We start from the raw sequence: 27,646 nt of genomic DNA on the forward strand, positions 1-27,646 counted from the left end.
TTTGAGTGATTCATTATTAGATAAGAGTCTCTTGTGGGACTGGGGATGTTGCTTAGTGGTAGAGTGCTTGCCTAGCATGTATGAAGCCCTTGGTTCAATTTTTCAGTACCACATAAACAGAAAAGGCCAGAAGTAGTGCTTTGGCTCAAGTGGTAGAGTATTAGCCTTGAGCAAAATAAAAGAAGATAGGGGCTGGGAAGGTGGCTCAGTGGTACAGTGCTTGCCTTGCATGCATGAGGCCCTGGGTTCCATTCCTCAGCACTACATAAGCAGAAAAAGCTGGAAGTGGAGCTATGGCTCAAATGGTAGAGCACTTGCCTTGAGCTAAAGAGTTGAGGGACAGTGACCAGGCCCGGAGCTCAAACCCCATGACTGGGGGGGGGGGAGGGGGAGGAGGAGCAGCTCAGGGACAATGCCCAGGTCCCGAGTTCAAGTCCCAGGACTGGCCAAAAAAAAAAAAAATCTCATTGGGACTTCTCTGGCTGGCTTCAAACCACGATCCTCAGATCTCAGCCTCCTGAGTATCTAGCTAGGATAACAGGAATGAGCCACCGGTGCCTGGTTTAGGAACTTTCTTAATAAAATATCTCTTTATTCTCTTTATTGAAGTGAAAAAAATTGTAGAGACTTGGTCAGAATGATGGTTGTTCTGAAACAAGACACACTTAGGAGGGTATCTTAGGTTAAATATAGACAAAACTATTCCTAGAATTGAATCAATTTGTGTAAGAAGCAAAAATTAAGGGATAAGATGATGTGAGATTTGGGGATATATTTTCTGGACTCAGGGTGCTATTATTCCACAACAGAAACTTACAATTCCCTCAGCTCAGTAAGAGCATGGAAGTTTAAGCTGTATGCAAGAGGATGGAAATCCTCAGGCCCATTTCCCTTCATAATTTTCATTTAGTCTTTGAGCTTAATGAATGAGGGAGCAGGACTGCATTAAGAGGGAGCATACAATCTATTTCTGGCTTTAAGATTGTGGTATCCAGGTAATCAAATCTGGGACATATTCATTACCTTAGAAAAAGAAACTTGAGAAAATCACTAGCAGGACCTATAATCCCAGAAACCAGCTTCTCCAAAAACTAGTTTAGTTTCCATTTCCCCTCACTCAGAGACTTCAATAAACTACATTATTTAACAGAGTCTGAGACAAAGACAGAAAATATATATTTAAGATAGACAACAAACTTAGAAAAAATGTAATAACAGATTGCTCTTCATCTCACTCTTCATCACATTCTATTGCTGGAGAAATCCCACTTGTTTAACCAAAAACATAACTGATTAAACTAACCCAAGGAGTGGGAGAAAATGTTTGTGGTGTGTGTATAGGGGTGAGCGGGTTCACCCAGTTTTATCTACGGAGTGGAACTATAGAGAAAAATAAAGACTTCTCATAATGGTTAAATTCTAGGGAGAGGCCCTGAAGTTGCTTTCCCCAAGTCATGATCTGATTCAAGAGAAGGAAAAAAAAATGATGAAAACATCTCACCACATAAAATTCAGTATGGGGGTCTCTAATAGTCACCAGCCAGCAAGGGGCAAGGGAGAGCCCCACCTGTGGGCTTTAAGATTTATTGAAGGCTGCTAGCACAGCCCAGATCATCTCTGTGGCATTGTGCTTTGTCCCCTCCACTTCTGGGTCCAGTTCTACTAGGTCTTTGGCTCGATTCATTGCCACATCATACTTGTCATCTGTCAGAGAGGAGAAGACATTCTCTAGTACATCAGATGAGTGGGCTAGTACCAGGAGTGCTAATGTTCGCTTGTCCATACGCTGAGGGTCATTTACCCACCGCTCTAGTACACTATCTTGAAGTTTTTTCACTAATCGCTGTTTCTCTGTTGTATTGGTCACTGGATGAGTGGTCATGTCAAATAGTAGGAAATTCTGCTTCTCAGTGGTTAGAATACCCTTCTCTACTAAGTTCTTTGCAATTCGCTCTCGTACATTTCTCAGCTGGTACTGTAATTTGAAGGGATTCCAGGTCTCACCTATAGGGAAAAGAAATAGGATATAATGAAAGGACAGAGGAAAACAAGTGAAAAAAAAAAGTTATTCGCAATCTTGAATGGTGGTTAAATTTTTTTTTTTTTTTCTTTTTGCTGGTTGTGGGGCTTGAACTCTGGGCCTGGGCACTGTCCCTCAGCTCTTCAGCTGAAGGCTAGCACTCTACCACTTGAGCCATAGCACTACTTCTGGCTTTTTCTGCTTATGTGGTGCTGAGGAATTGAACCCAGGGCCTCATGCATGCAAGCACTCTACCACTGAGCCACCTTCCCAGTCTTGAATGGTTAAAATTTTTAAAGAATAATCTGCATAACTGAAGGAATGATCTGTATTCACTCCCAGTTCATTTACTCCTTTGTCTTTTATACTATGGTTTGACTCTAATCATATTTCATATTAAGACACTTTCAAAAAAATGTTGTCAAAGCCAGATGCCAGTGGTATATACCTATAATCCTAGCTACTCAGGAAGCTGAGATCTGAGGATCATGTTTCAAAGCCAGCCCCGGCAGGAATGTCTGTGAGACTCTTATCTCCAATTAACCACCAGAAAACCAGAAATAGTGCTTTGGCTTAAGTGGTAGAGCACTAGCCTTGAGCTGAAGAGCTCAGGGACAGCGCCCAGGCCCAGCGTTCAAGACCTACAACTGACCAAAAAAAAAAAAAAAAAAAAAAACTTGTCAAGCTGGGCGCTGTGGCTCACACCTGTAATTCTAGCTACTCAGGCAGCTGAGATCTGAGGATCACAGTTCAAAGCCAGCCTACTCAGGAAAGTCCATGAAACTCATCTCCAATTAACCACTAAAAAATTTGGAAATGTAGTTGTGGCTTAAGTAGTAGAGTACTAGCCTTGAGCAAAAAGAACTCAGGGACAGTGCCCAGACCCTAAGCTCTGAACTCAAGCCCCAGGACTAGCACCAAAAAAAAAAAAAAGGAAGGAAGGAAGGAAGGAAAGAACGAATGAAAGAAAGTCATCAAAGGCTTCCATACTGCTAGTGCTTATGGATATTATCTCTGTATATTACTTTTCTGTGACACTGATAATCATTCTTGTGATTTTCAAATTCTCTCCAGGTCATCAGTTCTTCCTGGATGATTCTTTCCTGTATTGTACATAAATTGTTTAGGTTGGTAAAACTGAGAGCGCTGAGTTTCCCTTTACCTACTTGTACAAAACAAACTTTATTCCAGGATTGAGATCCAAGCTAGTTTGGGCAAGAAAAGCAAGAGACTACCTGAAAAACTAAGGGTAGAAACCTTGAGTTCAAACTCTAGTTTCACAAAGGAAAATAAAAAAATTATTGTAAATTTGTCTGTGCTGTACACATGGGACAAAGACTAGATGACAGTATACTTATTTACAACATGTGTACTAATAATTATTTTTTCTTTTTTGGTTGGTCATAGGGCTTGAACTCTGGGCTTGGGCGCTATCCCTGCGTTCTTCAGATCAAGGCAAGCACACTACCGCTTGAGCACAGCACCACTTCCAGTTTTCTAGTGGTTAATTGGAGATGAGTCTCACAGACTTTTCTGCCTGGGCTGGCTTTGAACTGTGATCCTCAGATCTCAGCCTCCTGAGTAGCTAGGATTACAGGCATGAGCCACCAGCGCTCGGCTGTACTGAATAATTTAAATCCCCTGTTGAGACCTATTGCTCAGAAAAAAAAAAATTATAAGTATTACTGTTCATTGATAATGCACCTAGTCACCAAAGTGCTCTGACAGAGATGTTCAATGAGATTGTTTTCATGCTTTCTAATACAATATTCATTTTGAAGCTATGGATCAAAGAATAATTTTGACTTTCAAGTCTTATTTTATAAGAAAAACATCTCATACTGAAAAAGAAGATAAAAAAGAATAAAGGTAATATTATAAACAATGAGCCAATAAATTAGATAATTTTAGGTGAAATGGACAAAATCCAGAAAGAAAAAATTACATTTTAGGGGGGAAGGGGACCTCAAGGCTAGGCAATTGTGCTTTACCACTAAGCAACATCTCCATCCCTTTTTGAGAAAGGGTTGGCTCAGTCTGGGCTATAATTAAAAAATGCTCCTGCCTTAGCCTTCTAAGTGATGGGATTACAGGAGTATGCCAACATCCCCAGCTCTGAATAAAATCTTAGAACAAGTGAAGAAACTGACTTCATAATTTGAATACTTCCCATAAAGCAAAGCCTGACAAGATGTCTTTTTTTCTTTTTTGTGGGGCGTCAGACCTGAGGGCTGATCTCAGGGCCTGTGTGCTATCCCTGAGCTTTTTTTGCTCAAGGCTAGTGCTCTACCATTTGAGCCACAGCTACATTTCTGGCTTTTTGTGGTTAATTGAACATAAAAATCTCATGGACTTTCCTGCCTGAATTGGCTTTGAACTGTGATCCACTGGTACCTGGCTACAAGGCAATTGTACTAAATGTTTAAAGAAAAATCCTTTACAAACTGAAAAGACAAAAAAAATAGGGAGCTGGGTGCCAGTAGCTCATGCCTGTAATCCTAGCTACTCAAGAAGCTGAGATCTAAGAATCATGGTTCGAAGCCAACCTGGGCAGAAAAGTCCCCATGAGGCTCTTATCTCCAATTAACTACTCAAAAACCAGAAGCGGCACTGTGGCTCAAGTGATAGAGCACTAGCCTTGAGCACAAAGAGGCTCAGGGACAGTGCCTAGGCCCTGAGTTCAAGCCCCACAACCAAAAAATAAAAAAATAGGGAATATCTCATTTTATGTTGTCAGTTTTATTCAGGTAAAAAAAAACAAAGATATCACAAGAGCCCATAAAAAGAGTATGTAAAGGACTGTGAATGTGGCTTAGTGGTAGAGTGTTTTGCCTAGCATTCATGAAGCCCTTTCTTCAATTCCTCAGTAACAAATAAACAGAAGAAGACCCAAGTGGCACTGTGGCACCCAAGTGGTAGAGTGCTAGCCTTGAGCAAAAGAAGCTCAGGAACAGTGCCCAGGCCCTGAGTTCAAGCCCCAAGACTGGCAAAAAAAAAAAAAAAGGGCTGGGAAGGTGGCTCAGTGGTAGAGCACTTGCCTTGCATGCCTGAGGCCCTGGGTTTGATTCCTCAGCACTACATAAGCAAAAAGAAAAAAGCCGGAAGTGGCGCTGTGGCTCAAGTGGTAGAGCGCTAGCCTTGAGCTGAAGAGCTGAGGGACAGTGCCCAGGCCCAGAGTTCAGGCCCCATGACCAGACCCCCCCTCCAAAAAAAAAGGAATATGTATACTATGACCATATAAAGTTTATTACAGAAATGCAAAGTTATCTCAACATTCCAAAATTAAAGTATGTAATAACATCCATACTAATTAAAAAAAACCTATGAGCATCTTAATAAACATACAAAAAGTATTTAACAAAATATAAAATCTTTCCATGATAAAACACTCAACAAACAAGATTGTTAATATCCTGTTGTCATCTCAATAAATATTAAAAAAAATAAAGATGTCTAAAAAAGTTATTTTTTCTTCCCTCCCTATTTTGAGGGGGTGATTTGGGGATTGAACTCATGCATGCTATCACTGAGCTACACCTCAACCCCCAAAAAAGTTTCTTATGATGAACTGGTGGTACATGAATGTAATCCTAGTAATTGGGAGGCTGAGATGGGAGGATTATAAGTCTGAGGCCAGCCAGGGCTACATAGTTAGACACAAAACACTGAGAAAGAGCTTTCAGGGTAAGGTTACAGAAGATACATACACTGAAAAGTTTAGTTATGATAAAGATAATCAAGTGTGAAATTGTTGAATCATTTTGAATTAGCTTACCAGTAAGTAGTTCTATCCATGTCTGGACAGTTTCTGTGGGTTCAGTTGCCTTGATGTGTTTGAGAGTTTCATCCAGTAAAACATCACCTGTTGGGCTGTCTGATTTTAGCAGTACCTTTGAGAAAGGAAGAAACAAAAATGTATATAATATATACATTACTGATTAGTTGTTACAGAAAATATAGAAACAACAAACTGTCCCTGTCCTAAGTAAGTTTAGAATGTAGTATGAGCTAATAGTGGGAAGACAAAAAAAAAAAAAAATCTGAAGTGGAGCCAGGTGCCAGTGGTTTATACCTGTAATCCCAACTATCAGGAAACTGAAGATCAAGGTTTGAAGACAGCACAGGCAAGAAAGTCCAAGAGATTCTTTTTTTTTTTTTTTTTTGGTAGGTCATGGGGCTTGAACTTTGGGCCTGGGTGCTGTCCCTGTACTCTTAAGCTCAAGGCTAGTGCTCTACCACTTGAGCCACAGCATCACTTCTGGTTTTCTGGTGGTTAACTGGAGATAAGAGTCTCACAGACTTTCCTGCCCAGGCTGGCTCTGAACGACAATCCTCAGATCTCAGCCTCCTGAGTAGCTAGGATTACAGGCAAAAGCCGGCTCCTGGCCCAAGAGGTTCTCTATGTCCAGTTAACCACCAAGAAAAAACTGGAAGTAGAGCAGTGACTCAACTGGTAGAATGCTAGCCTTAAGCAAAAACCTCAGGGACATGCCCAGGCCCTGAGTTCAAGCCTCAGGACTGAAGTAACAACAAAAAGAAAGAAGCAAAAATCATGAGCCTTCTCTAATTTTTTAGACTAAAAATACCTCTGATATAGGATAGTTTTTTAACCTCTGATACAGGATAGTTAGCTTGTCTAATGACTTAAATCTTCTTTTTTTTTTTTTTTGTCGGTTGTGGGGCTTGAACTCTGGGCCTGGACACTGTCCGTCTCCTCTTCAGCTCAAGGATAGTGCTCTACCACTTGAGCCACAGCACCACTTCTGGTTTTCTGGTGCTTTATTGGAGATAAGAGTCTCACAGATTTTGCTGCCTGGGTTGGCTTTGAACTGTGATCCTCAGATCTAAGCCTTCTAAGTAGCTGGGATTACAGGTGTGAGCTACCAGCACCCGGCCCAACTTAAATCTTATTCTTCCAAAATGTATTGTTGGCATTTGACTTTCCTTAACTTAAAAGAGGATGTTCATAAAGTGAGGGACCAGAAGACACTGCACAAAAGGATTACAATTCCATGAGTAATTGTGTATCACTCCTCTATAATAACAAATTAAAAATAATAATATGCTCATAGAAGATGCTATACCTTTCTGTCTAGAAGTCGCTTCTTCCTCATGGTAGGAGGTTCCAAATAGATTCGACCTCGCATGGCCAGCTCTATCAGGATGCCCCCTCGCAGGCCAGATGATATGCAGTCATTCCAGAAAGATGTATAACCCTAGGAAATGGGAAAAAAAGAACAGAATATTCTGAAAGGAGTACAGACTTCTAGCCTGCATCCTAAGAATGAGGTGTGATTGTGTGTGTGTGTGTGTGTATATAATTTATTTCACATCCCATTACATGAACTAAAAGCAAAGTACAGAATGAGATAATAGAATGTTTTTTAAATCTTATCTACCTTCACAATTTTAAGCTCTTTGCAAAATCTTATGGCATAGATGTTAGTTGGTAATTGGAATGCCAAATTTTAATTTTGAGAAGAATTTTGGTGCATGCATGTGTGCGCACGTGCATGTGTGTGTGTGTGTGTGTGCGCGCGTGCGCGTGTGTGTGTGTGTGTGTGTGTGTGTGTGTGTGTGTGTGTGTGTGTGTGTGTGTGTGTTTATGTTCTGGTTTGTGGGTTTGAACTCAGGGCATGATTACTGTCCTTGAGTTTTTTTCTCAAGGTTAGGGCTCTATCAATTGAGCCATAGCTCTACTTCTGGGTTTTTGGTGGGTAATTGGAAATGGAGTCTCATGGATTTTCCTGCCTAGGCTGGCTTTAAACAGTGATCCTTAGACCTTCTCAGCCTCCTGAGTAGCTAGGATTACATTTGAGAGCTACCAGCATCCAGAAGAATTTTGGTTTTAAAAATTTGGTTTAAAAAATTTGGTTTCCACGATACTGTAAATAGAGTACAAATATATTAGGAAAAAAAAATCCTAAGCCATTTAGGTTTGTTACCTCTCCTAGATAAATATTAATAAGCTTTTTGTGTGTGTTGTGTTGGGCATTGAACCCAGTGACTTACATATGCTAAGCAAGAACTCTTACTGCTGAGGTACATCTCCAGCCCAGCAAGCTATTTTGATGGAAAGCACCATAGAAACCCACTGATTAGTGAAGTGCTTGAATTTATTAACCTTCCTAAAGTGTACTTTCCTTATCCATAAAATGTAAGATTGCTGTGGGAATTAAATGAGAGGAAATACGTGAGAAAACAATGAGCTTTGCACCTATAATACAGGAAGCATTTCAGTGTTAGTTCCCGTTCCCTTGAAGATATAGGGAATACACCAAGACATAAACAAGAGACATTGCCATAGGAGCTAAAAAAAAAAAGCTAACTGGAAAGACCGTGTATGCTTGATGAAAATTCTTGACTATATGAACTAATTTTCCTCTGTCTTTGAAACTTTTAAAAGTTTTTAAGGGCTGGGAATGTGGCTTAGTAGTAGAGTATTTGCCTAGCAAGCATGAAGCCCTGGGTTTGATTCCTCAGTACCACCGGAAGTGGCACTGTGGTTCAATCGGTAGAGTACTAACCTTGAGCAAAAGAAGCTCAGGGACAGTGCCCAGGCCCCGAGTTCAAGTCCCAGGACTGACAAAAAAAGGTTTTAAAAAAATTATTAGAAGAAATAGACATAAATGGTTGGTTAAAGTTTAGTTTGGATGACAGAATTTCAAGCTATAAATTTAGAGCTAGAGTAGTCAAGAACCATTATGGGCTGGGGTTTGACGAATAAATTGAATTTGGTACAAAGTTTTCCAGATGGACAAAATGACCCAAATTCTACCTATTCTTCAAAAGGATGTCTAAGCAAAACTGTCAAAGAGATCTCAAATGTGTTTATAGAATTCTAACTCAAAAGTGCTGAAAGAAAAACCATGACAACAGGTTGTGGAAAAAATTGAACTTTAAAAAAAAAGGCAAATAATGAACCATGAAAGTTCTCAGCAAGGAGTTAGGATCAACATGAGGAAGATCTATCAGTTATCAGAGTGGCTCAATATGCTTTAGGTATATTTGGCTAGAGGTTCTAGCAGGTATTACCTATCAGCAAAAAGGTAAAAAAAATCATTATCACTAGCATCTAATACATATTGAGCTTTTTAATGTACTAGATTTGTGCATGCATAATTTGGTTACATCTTGACAACAACCCTGTAGAAGTATTTACAATTGACCAAATGTAAAGCTGAGGAATCTAAGATTTATAGCCATTATGTAGATCACAAAGCAAAGTACTGCCAAAATAATTAACTTTTTTTTTTTTTTTTTAAGGGCTAGAGATATGGCTCAAGTTGTGAGTACCTGAGGCCCTGAATTCATCCTCTAGTGTTCCTTTCCTCAATTTAAAAAAAAAAAATATATATATATATATATTCCCTTGTTATTAGCTTGGAAGTTATGGACTTATTTTTTCTAGAAATTATCCTTAAAATTTTAACATGTATGACCATAAATTTTAAATTAACATAAAATTTAAAACTCAAATGTTAATCAATACTCTTTACCACTTTTCTGGTTGTCTACTAGTACATGTATTTTATTTTTGTTGTTGTTGTTGTTGTTCGTGGGGCTTGAACTCTGAGCCTGGGCGCTGTCCCTCACCTCTTCAGCTCAAGGTAAGTGGTCTACCACTTGAGCCACAGTGCCACTTTTGGTTTTCTGGTGGTTAATTGGAGATAAGAGTCTCATGGACTTTCCTGCTCAGGCTAGCTTTGAACTGCAATCCTCAGATATCAGCCTCCTGAGTAGCTAGGATTACAGGCGTGAGCCACCAGCACCTGGCCTGTATTTTATCTTTTTTAACCTCACAAATTAGATATTAATGATTATTTTATACAGGTAGCACTCAGTTTAATTTACTCAGATGCTTACCAATTTCTTTGCTCACTGTTCCTTCTTGCATCTCTTGAACCATTTTCTTTTTTCCTAAAGTAGAATCTCCTTAAGTGAGTCTGTTGGAGGCAAATTCTATTTTATCTGAAATGCCTTTATTTTACTATCATTCTTGAAAGTTTCTCTGGATATAAAGTTCTAGATTGATAGTTCTTCTCATCACATTGAAAGTAGTATACCTTCCTTTCCTGGCTTCCACAGTTACAGTGAGAAGTTTATCATTCTTAATGGGTTGTGATTTCTTTGTAGGTAATATTTTTTTGTTCTCTGATCTTCCTTCCTTCTTTCCTTCCTTCCTTTCTTCCTTCCTTCTCCTTTTCTTCCTCCTCCTCTTGCCTTTCTTCCCCCACCTCTTCTTCCTCTTCCTGTCTCAGGGCCTGGGTGCTATCTTTGAGCTCTTCTGCTCAAAGCTACTGCTCTACCACTTGAGCCACAGTTCCAGTTTTGGCTTTTTGGTGGTTATTTGGATATGAGTCACAAACTTTCCTGCCTAGGCTGGTTTTGAACTGTGATTCTTAGACCTCAGCTTCCTGAACAGCTAGGATTATAGAGGTAAGCCATCCGTGCCCACACATGACTGTGTGTGAACTTATTTGTCCTGTTTGATATATATTGTGTTTTCTGTTCCTATGTGTTCAGTTCTTTTCATCTTGGCTTTCCTATCTAAGAATATTGTTTTTCTTCTGTTTTATTGTTTTTCTGACAGTTAAGTTTTTCTTGATTCCCACATTATGTTTTAAACATTTTCCATTTACTTGTTCATTATATTGCTTTTTGGAGAGTTTTATATCTAGGGTTGGAGGACAGGGTCTCACTATATTGTCCAGGCTGGTCTCAAATACTGGGGACAAGCAATCTTCCTGCCTCCAGCCTCCTAGATGACAATACTGTGCAGAGTAGCATACACTTGTGGCCAGCAGGGTAGGGAGTTACTTTATATCTATCTTCCAATTTATTGTCTCTTCATCTGTAACCTAATCCTGTAGCTGGATGCCAGTGGCTCACACTTTTAATCCTATTCAGGAGGCTAAGACTTGGAGTATCCAGGTCTGAAGCTAGTCATGGAGGAAAAGACTGGATGGAGTCTGGAGACAAAATCTGGAGACTCCATTTCCAATTAACCAGAAAGATGCCAGACTTAAAGGTATGGCTCCCATGGCAGAGAATCAGCTGTAGGCAAGAAAGATGAGCACAAGCTCCAGGCCTGAATTCCAGCCCCAGAACTGTCAAAAAATAAAAAAATCTAACCCTGTGGGTTTTTAAAATTTTTGTTTTGACAGGGTTTCATTATGTAAAAACTACATCCCCAGACTCTCTATTACTACTACTACTACTATTACAATTATTATTATTATTATTTTCTGGTATAGGAGCTTGAACTCAAGAGCCTTAAATTGTTGCTTGGCTTTTCTACTCACTGTTGGTACTCTGCCTCTTGAGCCACATCTCTAGCTCCTCAATAAATATTTCTTGATTGCATAAATGTATTATTGAAAACAAATGTGTTAACCTAGCAAAAGCTCAGTTTGAGCCATAAACATCCCTTAAACATCTCCAAATTTCCTGAAGGCCTTAACTTCAACTTAAGAGAGAGATTAGTTTCCTTTCCTGCCAGCCTCAAATGTATTCTTTAGGGAGGAGTGAGACTACGTTTTTGAGTTGAGTATTTGATTTTATACAATTTAGCTGCCCAGTTAAGGTTAAATTGTAACCTACTTCAGAACACATATTTTACTTAGGTATAACATATGTAATCCTGGTGAATATAAATCTCAACAGGTGTGTAAATATTTCAGCCAATATTAAATCGACTGGAGGAAAAGTTCTTTTGTGTTTTCAGTTCTTCCTGACCATATATAACTTCCATTTCAGTGACAGTGTCAGATTGTCAACAGAACTATAAATGAGAAGCACCGTAAGTAAAGAACAATGGAGGGATATAGAAATCTTGTTTTGTATATTACATTTCCCCATTATAAGAACTTAAAACATATAAACTCTCCAAATGATTTTTTTTTGGGGGGGTCTGGTCTTGGGGCCTGAACTCTGGGCCTGGGTGCTGTCCCTCAGCTCTTCAGCTCAAGGTCAACACTCTACCACTTGAGCCACAGTGCCACTTCCGGCTTTTTTCTTTATGTGGTGCTGAGGAATCGAACCCAGGGCCTCAGGCATGCAAGGCAAGCGCTCTACCTCTGAGCCACCTTCCCAGCCCCTCTCCAAATGATTTTTTTTCCTTCCCAGTCCTGGGCCTTGAACACTGGGTCTAGGTGCTGTCCCTAAAGCTCCTTTTGCTCAAGGCTAGCACTGTACCATTTGAACTATAGCACTTCTGGCTTTTTCTGTGATTAATTGGAGCTACACCTCCGACTCCTTTACATTTTTGTTTGTTTAAATTATTTATTTTGTGCTAGTGCTTGGGCTTGAACTCAGAGCCCAGGAGCTATTCTGAGTTTTTTTGCTCAAGGCTAGAACTCTATCACTTGAGCAACAGCTTTACTTCTGGCTTTTTGGTGGTTAGTTGGAGATAAGAGTCTCTTTTTGGGCTGGCTTTTTTTCTTTTTCTTTTTTTTTTGGTCAGTCTTGAGGCTTGACCTCTGGGCCTGGGTGCTGTCCCTGCACTCTTCAGCTTAAGGTGAATGCTCTACCACTTGAGCCACAGTGCCACTTCTGGTTTTCTGGTGGTTAACTGGAGATAAGAGTCTCATGGACTTTCCTGCCCCCGCTGGCTTTGAGTCATGATCCTCAGAACTTAGCCTCCTGAGTAGCTACAATTACAAGCACAAGCCACTGGTGCCCAGCCACAATAATTTCTCTCTCTCTCTTTTATTGTGGCTGTTCCTAGGCTTGAACTCAGCTGTCCCTGAGCCTCTCTGTGCTTAATTCTAGCGCTCTACCACCTGTGTGACAGCACCTCATCCAACTTTTTCTGAGTAGTTTATTGGAGATAAGAGTCTCATGTAGGGCTGGGAAGGTGGCTTAGTGGTCAAGTGCTTGCCTTGCATGCAATGAGGCCCTGAGTTTGATTCCTCAGCACCACATAAGCAGAAAAAGCTAGACGTGGTGCTATGAAGAGCTGAGGGACAGAGCCCAGGCCCAGAGTTCAGGCCCCTGACCGACCCCCCCCCCCCAAAAAAAAGCATCATGTACATTTCTGCTCAGGTTGACTTCAAACTGCAATCCTCAGATCTCAGCCTCCTGAGTACCTAGGATTACAAGCATGTACTATCAATGCCTGGCTATAATTTTGTTTTTAAAGAAAGATTGTTTTAGGCTAAAAGAAAAATGTCTAGTAATATTCACAATACTCCTGAGAAATGAGATTTTTCTTTGTCTTAAAATTTAATTATATTTATCTCTCGATGCTTGAACAACATCAAAAACATGTATCACATACACAAAACATTCTACACACACATATATACACAACACACTTTTTTGTGGTGCTTGGGATCAAACCTAGAGCTTTATACATACTAAGCAAGCACTCTGCCAGTCTACATCTATAGCTATATCTATATACATATAAATATATATGCCCTTAGGTTTACACATTTCCCTCTTAAAATGAAAAAATATACATTTTGTATGAACTTCTTTTTTTGCATATGTGTGTGTGTGTGTGTGTGTGTGTGTGTTGATCTTGGGGCTTGAACTTAGGCCCCAGGTGCTATCCCTAAGCTTATGTGCTTACGCTTGGGCTTTCCTGCCTGGGCTGACTTTGAACCATGATCCTCGGATCCTAGCCTCCTGAGTATGGGTGTGAGCCAACAGCACCTGGTTTTGAGCTTTTACATTTTCAATTCCTGTATTATTCCTTTAGATTGTTCTTATGTCTGACTAGTTTGAAATGCTAACAGCAATAGTTCTATGCAAAGGATGCTAATACTGGGGAAGATTTAACTGCCACAAAAAAAAGCACACATGCAAGCCAGGTGCTGGTAGCTCAACCTTGTCATCCTAGCTACCCAGGAGGTGGACTCGGAGATGGTCATGGTTCAAGACCAGCCAAGACCTCATCTCAATATTTGAATGCAGTGATACACACACTTGCCATCCTAGCTATGTGGAAAGTGTAAATAGGAGATAGGCTAGCCTGGTTACACATGTGAAAAAAATAAGAAAGGCAAAAAGGGCTAGGGTTTAGCTCAACAGAAGTAGAGTGCTTCTCTAACTGGGCTAGGGTTTAGCTCAAGAGAAGTAGAGTGCTTCTCTAACTAGCCTACCACAGTGAGTTCAATCTTTAGTATCCTCAAAGGGAGGGAAGAAAAAAGCACAAGTACAATGAGATGTCTACACAAAATAAGTGGTGGTATATCTCCAACAACTCTACTTGACTACCTCCCAAAGTGTCACCTAAAATAGTAATATATGTTTTTTTTTTTTTGGGTCGGGTCCTGGGGCCTGAACTCTGGGCCTGGGCGCTGTCCCTCAGCTCTTCAGCTCAAGGCTAGTGCCCTACCACTTGAGCCACAGCACCATTTCCAGCTTTTTTTCTTTTTGCTTACGTGGTGCTGAGGAATCGAACCTAGGGCCTCAGGCATGTAAGGCAAGCGCTCTACCACTGAGCCACCTTCCCAGCCCTAAAATAGTAATATATGGAGATTCAGAAATAAGAACACAGGAGGTGAAGGGTAAACAAAGGAGGAGGCTGCAATGCTTGGTAAGAAATGTATGCATTATCCTGCCAATGTAATTGTAACCCCTCTGTACAGTATGTTCTCAAATAAAATAAAATTAAATTAAAAAAAAAAATAAGAGCACATTTTCCTCAGTATTCTATTAAGTAGAAACTCCAGATCAACTTGAAATGAAATCTAAAGCCAGGCACTGATGGCTCACTCTTTTTTTTTTTTTTGTCAATTCATTTATTTACTTTTTGGTTTTTAAATAAAATTTTTTATTGAGATTATGTGATTACACAAATTTCACAGTAGTGTGAGACAGTGATACTTAAAGTCACAAACACATTTTAACCTTCATAAGGCAAATTGTCTATAATGATTGTGAATTCTACAAGCTTTGACAATACAGCTATTTCTTCCACATTGGGTGATATGTACATTTCTTTCCTTTTGCTTAGAGTTAGCTGTTCCCTCTTTCCCTCTCATTCCCTCCTTCCCATGGCTGCCCTTGAGTTGCTTAGTTCGTTCATCAATGTCCAGTTGATGGCTCACTCTTATAACCCTAGCTACTCAGGTGGCTAAAATCTAAGGATTATGGTTCAAAGCCAGTAAAATCCATGAAATTCTTACTTCTAGTTAACCAGCAAAAATCAAGAAGCAGAGGTGTGGCTCAAGTGGTAGAAACTAGCCTTGAGCAGAAAGTCAACCAAGAGCACAGGCTTTGAATTCAAGCCCCTGTACTGACATTCAAAAAAGGAGAAGGGGCTGGGAAGGTGGCTCAGTGGTAGAGCGCTTGCCTTGCATGCTCAAGGCCCTGGGTTCGATTCCTCAGCACCACATAAGCAAAAAGAAAAAAGCCAGAAGTGGCGCTGTGGCTCAAGTGGTAGAGCGCTCGCCTTGAGCTGAAGAGCTGAGGGACAGTGCCCAGGCCCAGAGTTCAGGCCCCATGACTGGACCAAAAAAAAAAAAAAAAAAAAAAAAAAGGAGAAGGGCTGGGACAATGTGGCTTAGTGGTAGAGTGCACACCTAGCATGCATGAAGCTCTGGGTTTGATTCCTCAGTACCCCATAAACAGAAAAAGCCGGAAGTGGCACTGTGGCTCAAGTGGTAGAAAGCTAGCCTTGAGCAACAGAAGCTCAGGGGACAGCACCCAGGCCCTGAGTTCAAGCCCCAGGACTGGCAAAAAACGAAAAAAAAAAAGAAATCTAAGAAATGTAGTGTTCTGAGCTGGGTGCCGGTGGCTCACACCTGTAATCCTAGCTACTCAGGAGGCTGAGATCTGAGGATCAAGGTTCAAAGCCAGCCCAGGCAGGAAATTCCGTGAAACACTTATCTCCAATTAACCACCAGAAAACCGGAAGTGGCGCTGTGGCTCAAGTGGTAGAGTGCTAGCCTTGAGCTGAAGAGCTGAGGGACAGTGCTCAGGCCCAAAGTTCAAGCCCCATGATTGACAAGAAAAAAAAAAAAGAAGAAAAAAAAAGAAATGTAGTGTTCTGGGAGATACATAGATTTCTCACCTATTATCACCATGAAAGGCCTAAAAACTTAATTAAATGCAGTTACAAGTTTTTTGTTTTGTTTTTGTTTTGTCAGTTGTGGGGCTTTCACTCCTGGGCCTGGGCACTGTCCCTGAGCTCTTTTGATCAAGGCTAGTAGTGCTCTACCATTTTGAGCCACAGTTCCACTTCTGGGTTTTGAGTAGCTAATTGGAGATAAGTTTTACAGGGACTTTTCTGCGTGGGCTGGTTTCAGACTGTGAACCTTAGATCTCAGCTTCCTGAGTAGTTAGGATTATATGTGCTCAACTTCAGTTACAAGTTTTATCTCAAAGTTAATTACCTTTAAAACCTTGCTAGAAATAATGAAATGACTATAAGTAAATTTTTCTGAGGCTGGGGCTGTAATTCAGTGCCAGAGTATTTGTCTAGCAGTGGAAGGCCCTGGGTTCAACTCTAACATTGAAAAAAAAACAAACACTCAAGAATACCCAAAACAAAAAATCTAGGACATTGCACAGTTGCACAGACGGAAGCAAAATCCAAAGAAGTAAGTTTCAAAAAGATTCTTTTACAACAAGTTAGATTAAAATAACTAAAAAAAAAGCCAAATGCACACATATAAAATCAGGGGAGGCTGGGGGAGAAGAATCAGTTCCAGGCCAACTTTGGCTACCCAGTGGATCTTGTCTCAAAATAACAGGATGAAATGAAGTGAAATAAAACAAAAGCAAAAGTGAGAAGGAAACATCAATGGAAAGAATGTAAGAGTGCAAAAATTATGTATTTCTAAAATCTGGAACTGTTATTTCCAAATCTGGAATTGTCATCAGTAACAATTGTCATCCTTGAGGATGACTATAAACCATTTCCCTTCCTTTATACATCAGTAATTTATTTAATTTTTTTAGAAGTTACATAGAACTACCATTGAGGCATATCCTTGGCCCTGCTTTTTTCTTTTTTTTCCTTTTGTCCTAGGGATTGAACTCAGTCTTAAGCTTGCTAGTTAGGCATTCTACCTCTTGAGGCATGCCCCAGTTCTGAAGCCCTTGCTTTTTTTTTTTTTTTTTTTTTAAATACAGGTGGACCATGTTTGTTTGTTTGAGACAGACTCTTGCTAGGTAGCCCAGGCTGACCTACAACTCCTGAGTGCCAGGATTACAGGTGTGAGCCACCATGCCTGGCAAAATTTAATTTAATTTGAACCTAGTCTTGCCATGTAGCCCAGGCTGGTTTTGAACTTTTTTTTTTTTTTTTTTTGGTTGGTCGTGGGGCCTGAACTCTGGGCCTGGGCGCTGTCCCTCAGCTCTTCAGCTCAAGGTGAGCACTCTACCATTTGAGCCACAGCGCCACTTCCGGCTTTTTTTTTTGCTTATGTGGTGCTGAGGAATTGAACCCAGGGCCTCATGCATGCAAGACAAGCGCTCTACCACCAAGCCACCTTCCCAGCCTCATGGTTTTGAACTTTTTATATAGCCTAGACTGGGCTTAAACTTGAAATCCTCCTGCTTCTGCCTCATGAGTGCGAGAATTACAGGTGTGTACCTACTATCCCAGCAATTTTTTTTTTTTTTTTTCCCATCCTGGGGCTTGAACTCAGGGCCTGGGCACTATCCCTGAGCTTCTTTTGTTCAAGGCTAGTACTCTACTACTTGAGCCACAGCACTGCTTCTGGCTTTTTCTGTTTATGTGGTACTGAGGAATCAAACCCAGGGCTTCATGCATGGGAGGCAAGCACTCTACCACTAAGCCACATTCCCAGCCCCCCCCCCAATTTTTTATTAGTTGATTTGGTTCTTATTAAAATACTATGAAGTCAGTGCTATCTCTATTAAATAAGAATAAAGGCCAGGTGCCAGTGGCTCATGCCTATAATCCTAGTTTCTCAGGAAGCTAAGATCTGAGGATCATGGTTCAAATTCAGCCTGGGCAGAAAAGTCCTCTTGAGACTCTTATGTCCAATCAACTGCTCAAAAACTGGAATTGGAGCTGTGGCTCCAAGCGGTACAGGACTAGCCTTGAGCAAAAGAGGGATGGTGCTCAGGCCATAAGTTCAAGTTTCAGTACCTACTGAAAAATAGATAAATAGATAAATCGATAAACAAATAAATAAATAAATGGAGGCTGGCCATGGTTATGCATGCTTGTAATCCCAGCTATTCAGGAGGGAAAGATTGGGAAGATCCAATTCCAAGCAAGCCCAGGCAAAAAGTCCACAAGACTCCATTTCAACAAAAACACGTGGTGACACAGCTTGACTGCCTGCTTAGTAAGCACAATGCCCTAAGTTCAAGCCCCAGTAGTATAAAAAAAAAGAATTAAAAAAAAAAAAAGACAGGCCCTGGTGGCTCACTCCTCTAATTCCAGTTACTCAGGAGGCTGATATCTGAAGAATAACAGTTGGAAGCCAGCCAGGGCAGGAAAGTTCATGATACTCTTACTTCCAATTAACCACCAAAAAGCCAGAAGCAGAGTTGTGGCTCAGTGGTAGAGCACTAGCCTTGAGTGAAAAAGCTCAAGGTTCTGAATTAAAGCCTCAAAACCAGCACGAGAGAGAGAGAGAGAGAGAGAGAGAGAGAGAGAGAGAGAGAGAGAGAGAGAGAGACAGACAGACAGACAGACAGACAGACAGACAGACAGACAGACAGACAGACAGAGACAGAGACAGACAGAGAAAAAACAACAGTGGAAAGTCAGGCCATGTTAGGTTAAGTGATAGACCTGGGATTTGAATATAGGTATGTCCAAAGCTTGTGATTTTAACAACTGCCTATAAAGAAACTACAAAATAAAAAACAGTAACTAAGCAATATTGAGAAGAATGACAAATGTAAAGGGATTCAGAAAAAGGAAAGTGTTGGGTTTATGTTATGTTTTGAAGGAAAGGCAAAAGTTAAATTAAAACTAACTGAGGAAAGTATCATCATAAAAGCAAATAGGACTGGAGTGGCAAATCCACAGAAGCAGTGAAAGGTAAGAGTAGAGAAATAAGGTGGGACTGGAGAACCAGGAACACACTGTTCTGCTTTCTAGGCAGTTTTAGAGTACCCTCAAAAGCTAATAATATACATTATTTGATGGGATCCTATGAAACCATTAAAAACAATGGGTGTGTTTACACTTATTGCCATGATGTCCACATTATATTGGGCACACAAAAGGCTGTAAACTAACTTGCCTAATATGACCATTCTTTTGTAATCATTTGTACAATAAGGATATGTATTAAATTTTAAATATAATTTTAAACTATAATGATCTATACAAAAATTTTACCAGTAGTTACAAGATGGTAAAATTCTGGGTTACTTTTTTTTTGCCTCTATACATTTTTTTTTTTGTCAGTCGTGGGGCTTGAACTCTGGGCTTGGGTGCTGTCCCAGCACTCTTCAGCTCAAAGCAAGCTTCTACACTTGAGCCACAGCGCCACTTCCAATTTTCTAGTGGTTTATTGGAGATAAGAGTCTCACAGACTTTCCTGCCTGGGATGGCTTTGAACCACGATCCTCAGATCTCAGCCTCCTGAGTAGCAAGGATTACAGGTATGAGCCACCGGCGCCCGGGGCTTCTATACATTTTTTCCCACAATATTGAAGTATAATTTAGCGCAAACTGCATAAATGCTACATGCAAACCATTTGTGGGGGGCTGGGAAGGTGGCTTAGTGGTAAAGCGCTTGCCTTGCATGCTTGAGGCCCTGGGTTCGATTCCTCAGCACCCATAAGCAAAAAAAAAAAGCCAGAAGTGGCGCTGTGGCTCAAGTGGTAGAGCGCTAGCCTTGAGCTGAAGAGCTGAGGGGCATCGCCCAGGCTCAGAGTTCAGGCCCACGACCGGACCCAAAATAAAACAAAATAAACCATTTATGGGGAAGGGTGGTCCTGGGTCTTGAATTCAGAACCTGAGCATTTTGTCTCTTAAGCTTTTTTGCTCTACCATTTGAATCCACTTATGGATTTTTGGTCATTAATTGGAGATACAGGTCTTATGAACTTCCTTGCCTGGGCTGGCTTTAAGCTGACATCCTTAGATCTCAGCCTCCTAAATAACCCGGATTACAGGCATGAGCTGCTAGTACCTGGCAAAGTCAAAAATTTTGACAAGTAGAGATTTACATGTTATTGTATGTTGCTATCAATATATACAACGTTTTAGGTTGAGGGTATAGCTCAGTGGCAGACTATTTGTCCAGTATGTGGGAGGCTCAATCCCTGGCACCACTAAATATAAATTTTAAAAATTAAATAAAAACTAATATTTCTATCAGATCAGTGTCTACTATGTTTCCCTTCCTTCCTTCCTTCCTTCTTTCCTTCCTTCCTTCTTTCCTTCCTTCCTTCTTTCCTTCCTTCCTTCTTTCCTTCCTTCCTTCCTTCCTTCCTTCCTTTCTTTCTCTTTCTTTCTTTCTTTCTTTCTTTCTTTCTTTCTTTCTTTCTTTCTTTCTTTCTTTCTTTCTTTCTTTCTTTCTTTCTTTCTTTCTTTCTTTCTTTCTTTCTTTCTTTCTTCTTTCTGTTGTCGGTTGTGGGGCTTGAACTCTAGGCCTGGGCACTGTCCCTCAGCTTTTCAGCTCAAGGCTAGCGTTCTACCACTTGAGTCACAGGGCAACTTCTGGTTTTCTGGTGGTTAATTGGAGATAAGAGTCTCAAGGACTTTCCTGCCCTGGCTGGCTTTGAACCTTGATCCTCAGATCTCAGCCTCCTGAGTAGCTAGGATTACAGGCCTTCAGTGGCCCAGACAAGATCTTGATAAGTAGCCTAGGCTGTCCTCAAACTTGAGATCTTCCTGCCCCTATCTCTGTATTGATTGGATTACAGGTATGCATCATCAAACCCGGCTTTTATTATACAGTTTATTATTGTTATTATTATTATTATTATTTGCCAGTTCTGGGCTTGAGCAAGCTCTACCTCTTGAGCCACAGTGCCACTTCTGTTTTTTTTTTTCTGTTTATGTGGTACTGAGGAATTGAACCCAGGGCTTCATGCATGTTAAGCAAGCACTCTACCACTAAGCCACATTTCCAGACTTTTATTATATAATTTATTTATTTTTGTCAGTTGTGAGGCCTGAACTCTGGGCCTGGGCGCTGTCCCTCAACTTTTCAGCTCAAGTCTAGAGCTCTACCACTTTAGCCATAGTGTCACTTCTGGCTTTTTCTGCTTATGTGGTGCTAAGGAATCAAAGCCAGGGCCTCATGCATACAAAGTGAGCACTCTACCACTGAGCCACCTTCCCAGCCCCATATTATACAATTTAAACAAGACTTCCTGAGGATAAACTGTATTTTAGATAGACATACAATTGCTTCTAAAACCTTTGTAAATCATTGTTCTGAACTTAATCTTATTCTCTCAAATTTCATTTGTTGAGGTATAACCACTAGTAGCTCAGCATATGACTATTTGGAGATAGGGCCATAAAGTGGGGTTGTTACTTTCGTCACAGGATCAGTCAAGAAAAAGTGCAAACAGTTTGAAAACTCTTTAAGTTATAAGAGCATGAAATATGAGGGGTACAAAAGAGATGAAAAGGCTCACAGTGAGTTTATATGCTCTGTGGTTACAGTCAAAAGTCAAAATTGAAGTGGGTGGCTTTGTTGTAATATCAAAATCAGGTATTTTAGAAGAGAACACTGTACATTTTAGAGTTGGGAGAGGCTCTCAGAGAAATAGCATATGCTGTATTTTCTTCCTATCAAAATAGGACTTTGTTCTTAGTTTATTTCCTTTTATAGTATGGTAAATTATTCAAGTTACATAGTTGAATGTAATAAAGAACAAAACAAATGTTTTCTCCTCTGTCTTTCTTCTTAACAGCCTATGTTAAACACACAAACCAAATAAAAAAAAAAAAAAAGAAAGAAAACCTGACAGACAAGTCCTTCTGACATACTTGACCTTTTCATAGTGACAATAACTACTGGTAAAACTATTCCTTTTGTGCAAGCAGGAAACTATAAGGCAAAAACAGGTAGTGACTTAAGTTAGACTTTCATATCCTTTTTTTTTTTTTTGGGTTCGGTCATGGGGCTTGAACTCTAGGCCTGGGCGCTGTCCCTCAGCTCTTCAGCTCAAGGCCAGCACTCTACCGCTTGAGCCACAGCACCACTTCCAGTTTTCGAGTGGTTTATTGGAGATTAAGAGTCTCACAGACTTTCCTACTAGGGCTCGCTTTGAACCACAATCCTCATATCTCAGCCTCCTGAGTAGCTAGGATTACAGGCGTGAGCCACCGGCGCCTGGCTCATGCTTTTTTTCTTAATGGCGATTTCCTCTGATCCTTGAGGGATATCAAGGATCTACTATATAATCTGTTAACTACTACAAATTTATAAACACACAAAGGAAAGGTATTTTTTCTCTAGAAGCAAATTCTGTTATTAAGGTCAGCAGAAAATTAATCAGTCCTTTGGAAAATTCAAACAGTGGTAGGGTGCTTGCCTAGCATGCACAAAGCCCTAAATTTGTTCCCCATCATCATTAAACCAAACCAGACCAGACCAAATCAACCAATCAACCAAAAACCCTAAACAAAATAAAAAGCTTTTGTTTTTACCTCTCTCTCTCTCTCCCTTCCTCTCCCTCTCCCTCCCCCCCTCCCCCCCCCTCTCTGTTTTCTTTTTGAGCCCTGGGGATCAAACCCAAGGCCTTATCCTTGTAAGGGCTTTACCACTGAGTTACATTGCAGACCTTACAGATCTTTTAGGCCTTCGATAGTTAATGAACATTTCCTAGGAAGTACATAAGTGTTGTCTCAAAGCAGTATTTACACCATCAAGCTCTATTTCGATGTCTTATTGTTTTTATCTTTTTATTTGATTTGCCTTTTATAAAACAGTAGCCTCAACTTTTTCAGCTAACAGAATATAGTGATTTTCTGATATACATATCTCTAAAACTAGTTTAAAAATAAATGTGCTGGTGGCTTACATCTGTAATCCTAGCTACTCAGGAGGCTGAGATCTGAGGATTGTGGTTTGAAACCAGCCTGGGCAATAAACTACTCAAAAAAAGCTGGAAGCCGGACACTGGTGGCTCATGCCTGTAATCCCTGCTGCTCAGGAGGCTGAGGGCTGAGGATCACTGTTCAAAGCTAGCCAGGGCAGGAAAGTCTGTGAGACTCATCTCCAATTAACCACCAGAAAACCAGAAGTAGTGCTGTGGCTCAAGTGGTGGAGCATTTGCCTTGAGCTGAAAAGCTTAGAGACATGCCCAGGCCCAGAGTTTAAGCCCCAATATGGACAAAAAAAAAAAAAAAAAAAGCTGGAAGTGGAGCTGTGGCTCAAGTGGTAGCCCACTAGTCTTGAGCAAAAATGCTCAGGAACAGACCGCATCTAGGCTCTGAGTTCAAGCCCAAGGGGGAAATATACATGGATCAAAATTTTCAACTTGCTAATTCAACAGAACAAAAAATGTTGTAGAGCAATAATAAACCAATAAATCTATGAAGGATAAGAAATAAGAATATTCCCAAGAAGACAGGTTACCAGAAATATGTAGCCAAATGATTTCTACTTAAGGACAATTATCAAAGCCCAATTTAACATTTTTAAAATATCAAGTAATATTTTAATTTGTTAATTTTTCAAAAGTTAGGCCAGTAATAAATCTAGCTTTATTTTAGTAGTCACTCAATATTTTCTTGGATACCTGAATGAACTTGGCTCAAAAGGTAGAGTCCTGGGCTGAGAATGTGGCTTAGTGGTAGAGTGCTTGCCTAGCATGCATGAGCCCTGGGTTCAATTCCTCAGTACCACATAAATAGAAAAAGCTGGAAGTGAAGTGGCTCAAGTGGTAGAGCACTAGCCTTGAGCACAGAGAGGCTCAAGGACAGCACCCAGGCCCTGAGTTCAAGCTCCAATAAACAAAAAGGTAAGAGTCTTTATTTAACAAGCTCAAAGCTCTGAGAGCAATCCCTAGTGAAACTCCAATCCCGGCCCCCAAATCTTAGAGAGCAGATTCTTTAAAATAGAACATCTATATATACTTTCATAACTTCTTCATGAGAGAAAGAGTAATGGGAAAATACAATAAGTTAAATCACAAAAGAAAAATAATGTATACTGCTACTAGGAAAGGAAAATATTTGGTTATTTAGAAAGACTATCTCTAGACCAATTCTACTACAAAATAAATGTCCTATTAATAAAATTAGAAAAGGAAGTGATGGGAAGGTGGCTCAATGGTAGAGCGCTTGCCTTGCATGCCTGAGGCCCTGGGTTCAATTCCTCAGCACCACATAAGAAAAAAGCCGGAAGTGGCGCTGTGGCTCAAGTAGTAGAGCGCTAGCCTTGAGCTGAAGAGCTGAGGGACAGCGCCCAGGCCCAGAGTTCAGGCCCCACTACCGGACCCCCCCAAAAAAATTAGAAAAGGAATACTGAAATTATTTTTAATAATTTATTTTTTTTCAAAATTAAAAAATTCTCATCAATTGCTGAAATTTAACTTCTCTAAAATATTAGAAGAGAATGAAAAATGTATTCTTGGTATAAGCAACCAATTCATCATTTATTTCTAAAATAGCTAATCATACATGTTCTCATCTTTTCATTTTAAGACTTTTTTCTCCTAAATCTCAAGAATAGTTGAATATAAGAACTCTTTCCTACTTTAATAAGATGTTATTATATCTCCATCAAACTGACTTGAAAAATTGTAAGTATGAAATCTTATGCTTATACTTACGAATTCAATTATACTTAGGAATTTTACTCTGAGTATCAGTAGTAAACTCCCAAATTCCTCCATCTCCAAGATGGAGGAATTCTAAGGTTAATTTAAGGTTATTCTAAGGTTAATTTACCATTAACAATATTTTATCAGATTACTTCCTATGACATTGCAGTATGTGATTCTTTGAGAAAGCCTGACAAATCTAACTGCATTACCTCTTTATCTTTCAGTCCCAGGAGCAATACTTCTTCCATAAGGGTGAGGCGGATATCCTTAGCGTCACCAGAGTCTTCATTATCTGGACTCTTCTCTTGACTAGTGTCTTCCTCACTTTCTACCTTCTTTTCACAGTTCTTGCTTAATTCAGTACGACGGGTACGATGAGTTAAAGTGGTCATTCTCACCTAATTTTAGAAGGAGTAGTTAAAAATATCTGAATAATAAAAATGTTAAATACATATATGTATGCTTATAAGCATATTTGTATACTAAAATGTACACAAGTGGAAAGTATTTATAAACTTAAATATAGATATTAATGACCAGAAAAATTGGGAATGTATCCCAGTATCTTTTCCAAAATCCAACAGTTTTAGACCACAGCAATGACAAGAGATCAATCAGTAATTTGAAGGACCAATCAAAATGATCACCTTTTAACATGCTGACTTCTTGCAATTCTGTAACTCAGTAGGGTATTCTACTGTGGTTATCTATCTTTTACAAAATAGATCTCTAAACCCAGAGTTGGTGATTTATGCTTATAATCCTAGCCACTCAGAAAGCAGAGATTTGAGAATCCCAGTTTGAAGTCAGTCCAGGCAGGAAAATCTGTGAGACTCTTATCTCCAATTAGACACCAAAAAAAGTTGGAAATTGGGGATGTGGCTCACGTAGTAGAATGCCAGCCTTGAGCTTTAATAAAACTAAGGAACAGTGTCCATGCACTACTGACAAATAAAAAACAAAACAAAACAAAAAACAAACCCCAAAACTTCTAAGTATGATGTGGCTCAAATAGCTCAAGGAGTATTAGAGTGCTTGCCTAACTAGTTCAAAGCTCTGTATTCAAACCCTAGTGTGGCCCAAACAAAACAAAACAAAATGGATCTCCAAGTTAAATGAGACTGCACAGTAAAATATTATGAGCATTCAGCTGCCATACACACACACACACACACACACACACACACACACACACACACACACACATACACACACACACACACCACTTCTGTAAATATTCACTGGCACAAAATGACAACCAAATTAGAAAATAAAGAACAAGAAAAATGAAATAGAAATATATGCTTTTATATTTTCTTCTCAATGCATCTTATGCATTCACTTTGTAGGTCACTAGGCTAGAAAATTATATTGAAAAAATCATGTATAGTAATTTCAGTACTTAGCATCTCAGGCCTTAAGTAGCTACCTTGCAAATAAAGAAATAGCTAAAATAACAACAAAAACCATTAGTAAGGGCTGGGAATGTGGCTTAGTGGTAAAGTGCTTGCCTAGCATGCATGAAGTCCTAGGTTCAATTCTTCAGTATCACATAAACAGAAAAAGCCGGAAGTGGCACTGTGGCTCAAGTGGTAGAGTGCTCACCTTGAGCTGAAGACTCAGGGACAGCACTCAGGCCCAGAGTTCAAGTCCCACAACCTAACCCCTCCCCCGCCTCCAAATTATGTCAAACACATCCTCTTATACTCTACTATAGTTATTTAAAGTTAACATAAATCATTTATACAAACCTAGATGTCATTTCTTAAGATGATATAAAACAAATATTTAAAACCAGAAATTACACAAAATATCTTTGAGATAAAAAGAACAGGATTTAAGAGCCATTATGACTGAATCTTGTTCTACTTTCTAGCAGGATTTCTTATTACCACCAAATAGGTATTGTTTTCAAGCTTTTTTCCAACCATGCCTCCTGTTTTCTTTCTGCTTCTGCTCCATGGTATTTTCTCAGGGTTCTCTCTCTTTTCCTTTCTTCTCTAAATTTTATCCATTATTTAAGGCCTACTTAAGAGTGAAGCAGTCTCTCCATTACTTATATGTCTCAAGCCAGAATTGGTCTCTCCCTCAGCTGTACTTTCACAGAACTTTATTTATACTTACTTCCTTTAAAGTATTGATTATAGTCTCTCTTTTGGCATGGCTGTCTCAACTGCAAACTTCTCGAGGGTAGTGATATTGTCTTCTTGGGTTTTTATATTCTCCATAGCAACTAGCACGTCTTTAACGTTGTAACTGCTCAATAAATATATACTGATTAACACGAATCCTCAGAAATGCATGTGAGCATTTTAATAGAAATACAAATGAAGTGATTTTCAAATGATTCTTTGTACAACGGTATACATTTTAAATACAGTATTCAGTAGGAGGCAAGAAAAGTGGATGAAATATACTATGAAGTATATACATTAGGGAACTATCTAGCATTCAATTGGGATTATTTTCTAACCTAATCCAAAAAAACTTTAAACCTTGTGTGTGTATGGGGGTGGAGGGAGAGGGGCTGGACAAAGAGGAATTTTGAGAAATTTACTAGTCACAAGTCCTACTTGGAAAAAAAACAAATGACCAAATATATATATATAATATATATTATATATATAATAAAACCTAGCTTCCCCTATAAAATAATGATTTTTAAATTAGATTTTTTTGTACATTAGGAAATCTAATTTTCCCGTTGCTTACCTGATGTTACTTCTGGATTACAGTTGGACTCAGGCTGCAGCTTGCGATCTATTTTAGGAAGACACCTGTTTCCACACCCCACCCCAGTCTTAGTAGGTGGTAAAACTTCTTAGCCACGGAGAGAGCACAAACTTCCTGATCCTTCGTTGCAGAGAGGGAATAACACATCAGCTTCCTTAGGATCACTAGGCAACCTACCTTGGTGTTTCTTCATCGGACCAATCAGAAACC

At 39.7% G+C, this 27,646-nt stretch overlaps 1 protein-coding gene across 2 annotated transcripts; it reads right to left on the reverse strand.

Moving 5' to 3' along the window:
• Window positions 1–1,154: 1,154 nt before the first annotated feature.
• Window positions 1,155–27,611, reverse strand: LOC138827482 (Golgi phosphoprotein 3-like). 2 transcript variants are annotated; one of them, XM_070023020.1, is made up of 6 exons: window positions 27,416–27,611; window positions 26,828–26,959; window positions 24,913–25,101; window positions 7,105–7,236; window positions 5,796–5,910; window positions 1,155–2,004 (listed from the first exon to the last, which is right to left on the reverse strand). In XM_070023020.1, the coding sequence occupies exons 3-6, from the start codon at window positions 25,093–25,095 to the stop codon at window positions 1,577–1,579; spliced, it is 858 nt and encodes a 285-aa protein (XP_069879121.1). In that variant the 5' UTR covers window positions 25,096–25,101; window positions 26,828–26,959; window positions 27,416–27,611; the 3' UTR covers window positions 1,155–1,576. The 2 variants fall into 2 exon arrangements, with proteins under 2 accessions (XP_069879121.1, XP_069879120.1); XM_070023019.1 differs by lacking the exon at window positions 26,828–26,959.
• Between the last annotated feature and the right edge of the window lie 35 nt (window positions 27,612–27,646).

This window comes from Dipodomys merriami, unplaced genomic scaffold (assembly GCF_024711535.1).
Source record: "Dipodomys merriami isolate MVZ:Mamm:240054 unplaced genomic scaffold, mDipMer1.0.p SCAF_156, whole genome shotgun sequence".
Lineage (NCBI taxonomy): Eukaryota > Metazoa > Chordata > Mammalia > Rodentia > Heteromyidae > Dipodomys > Dipodomys merriami.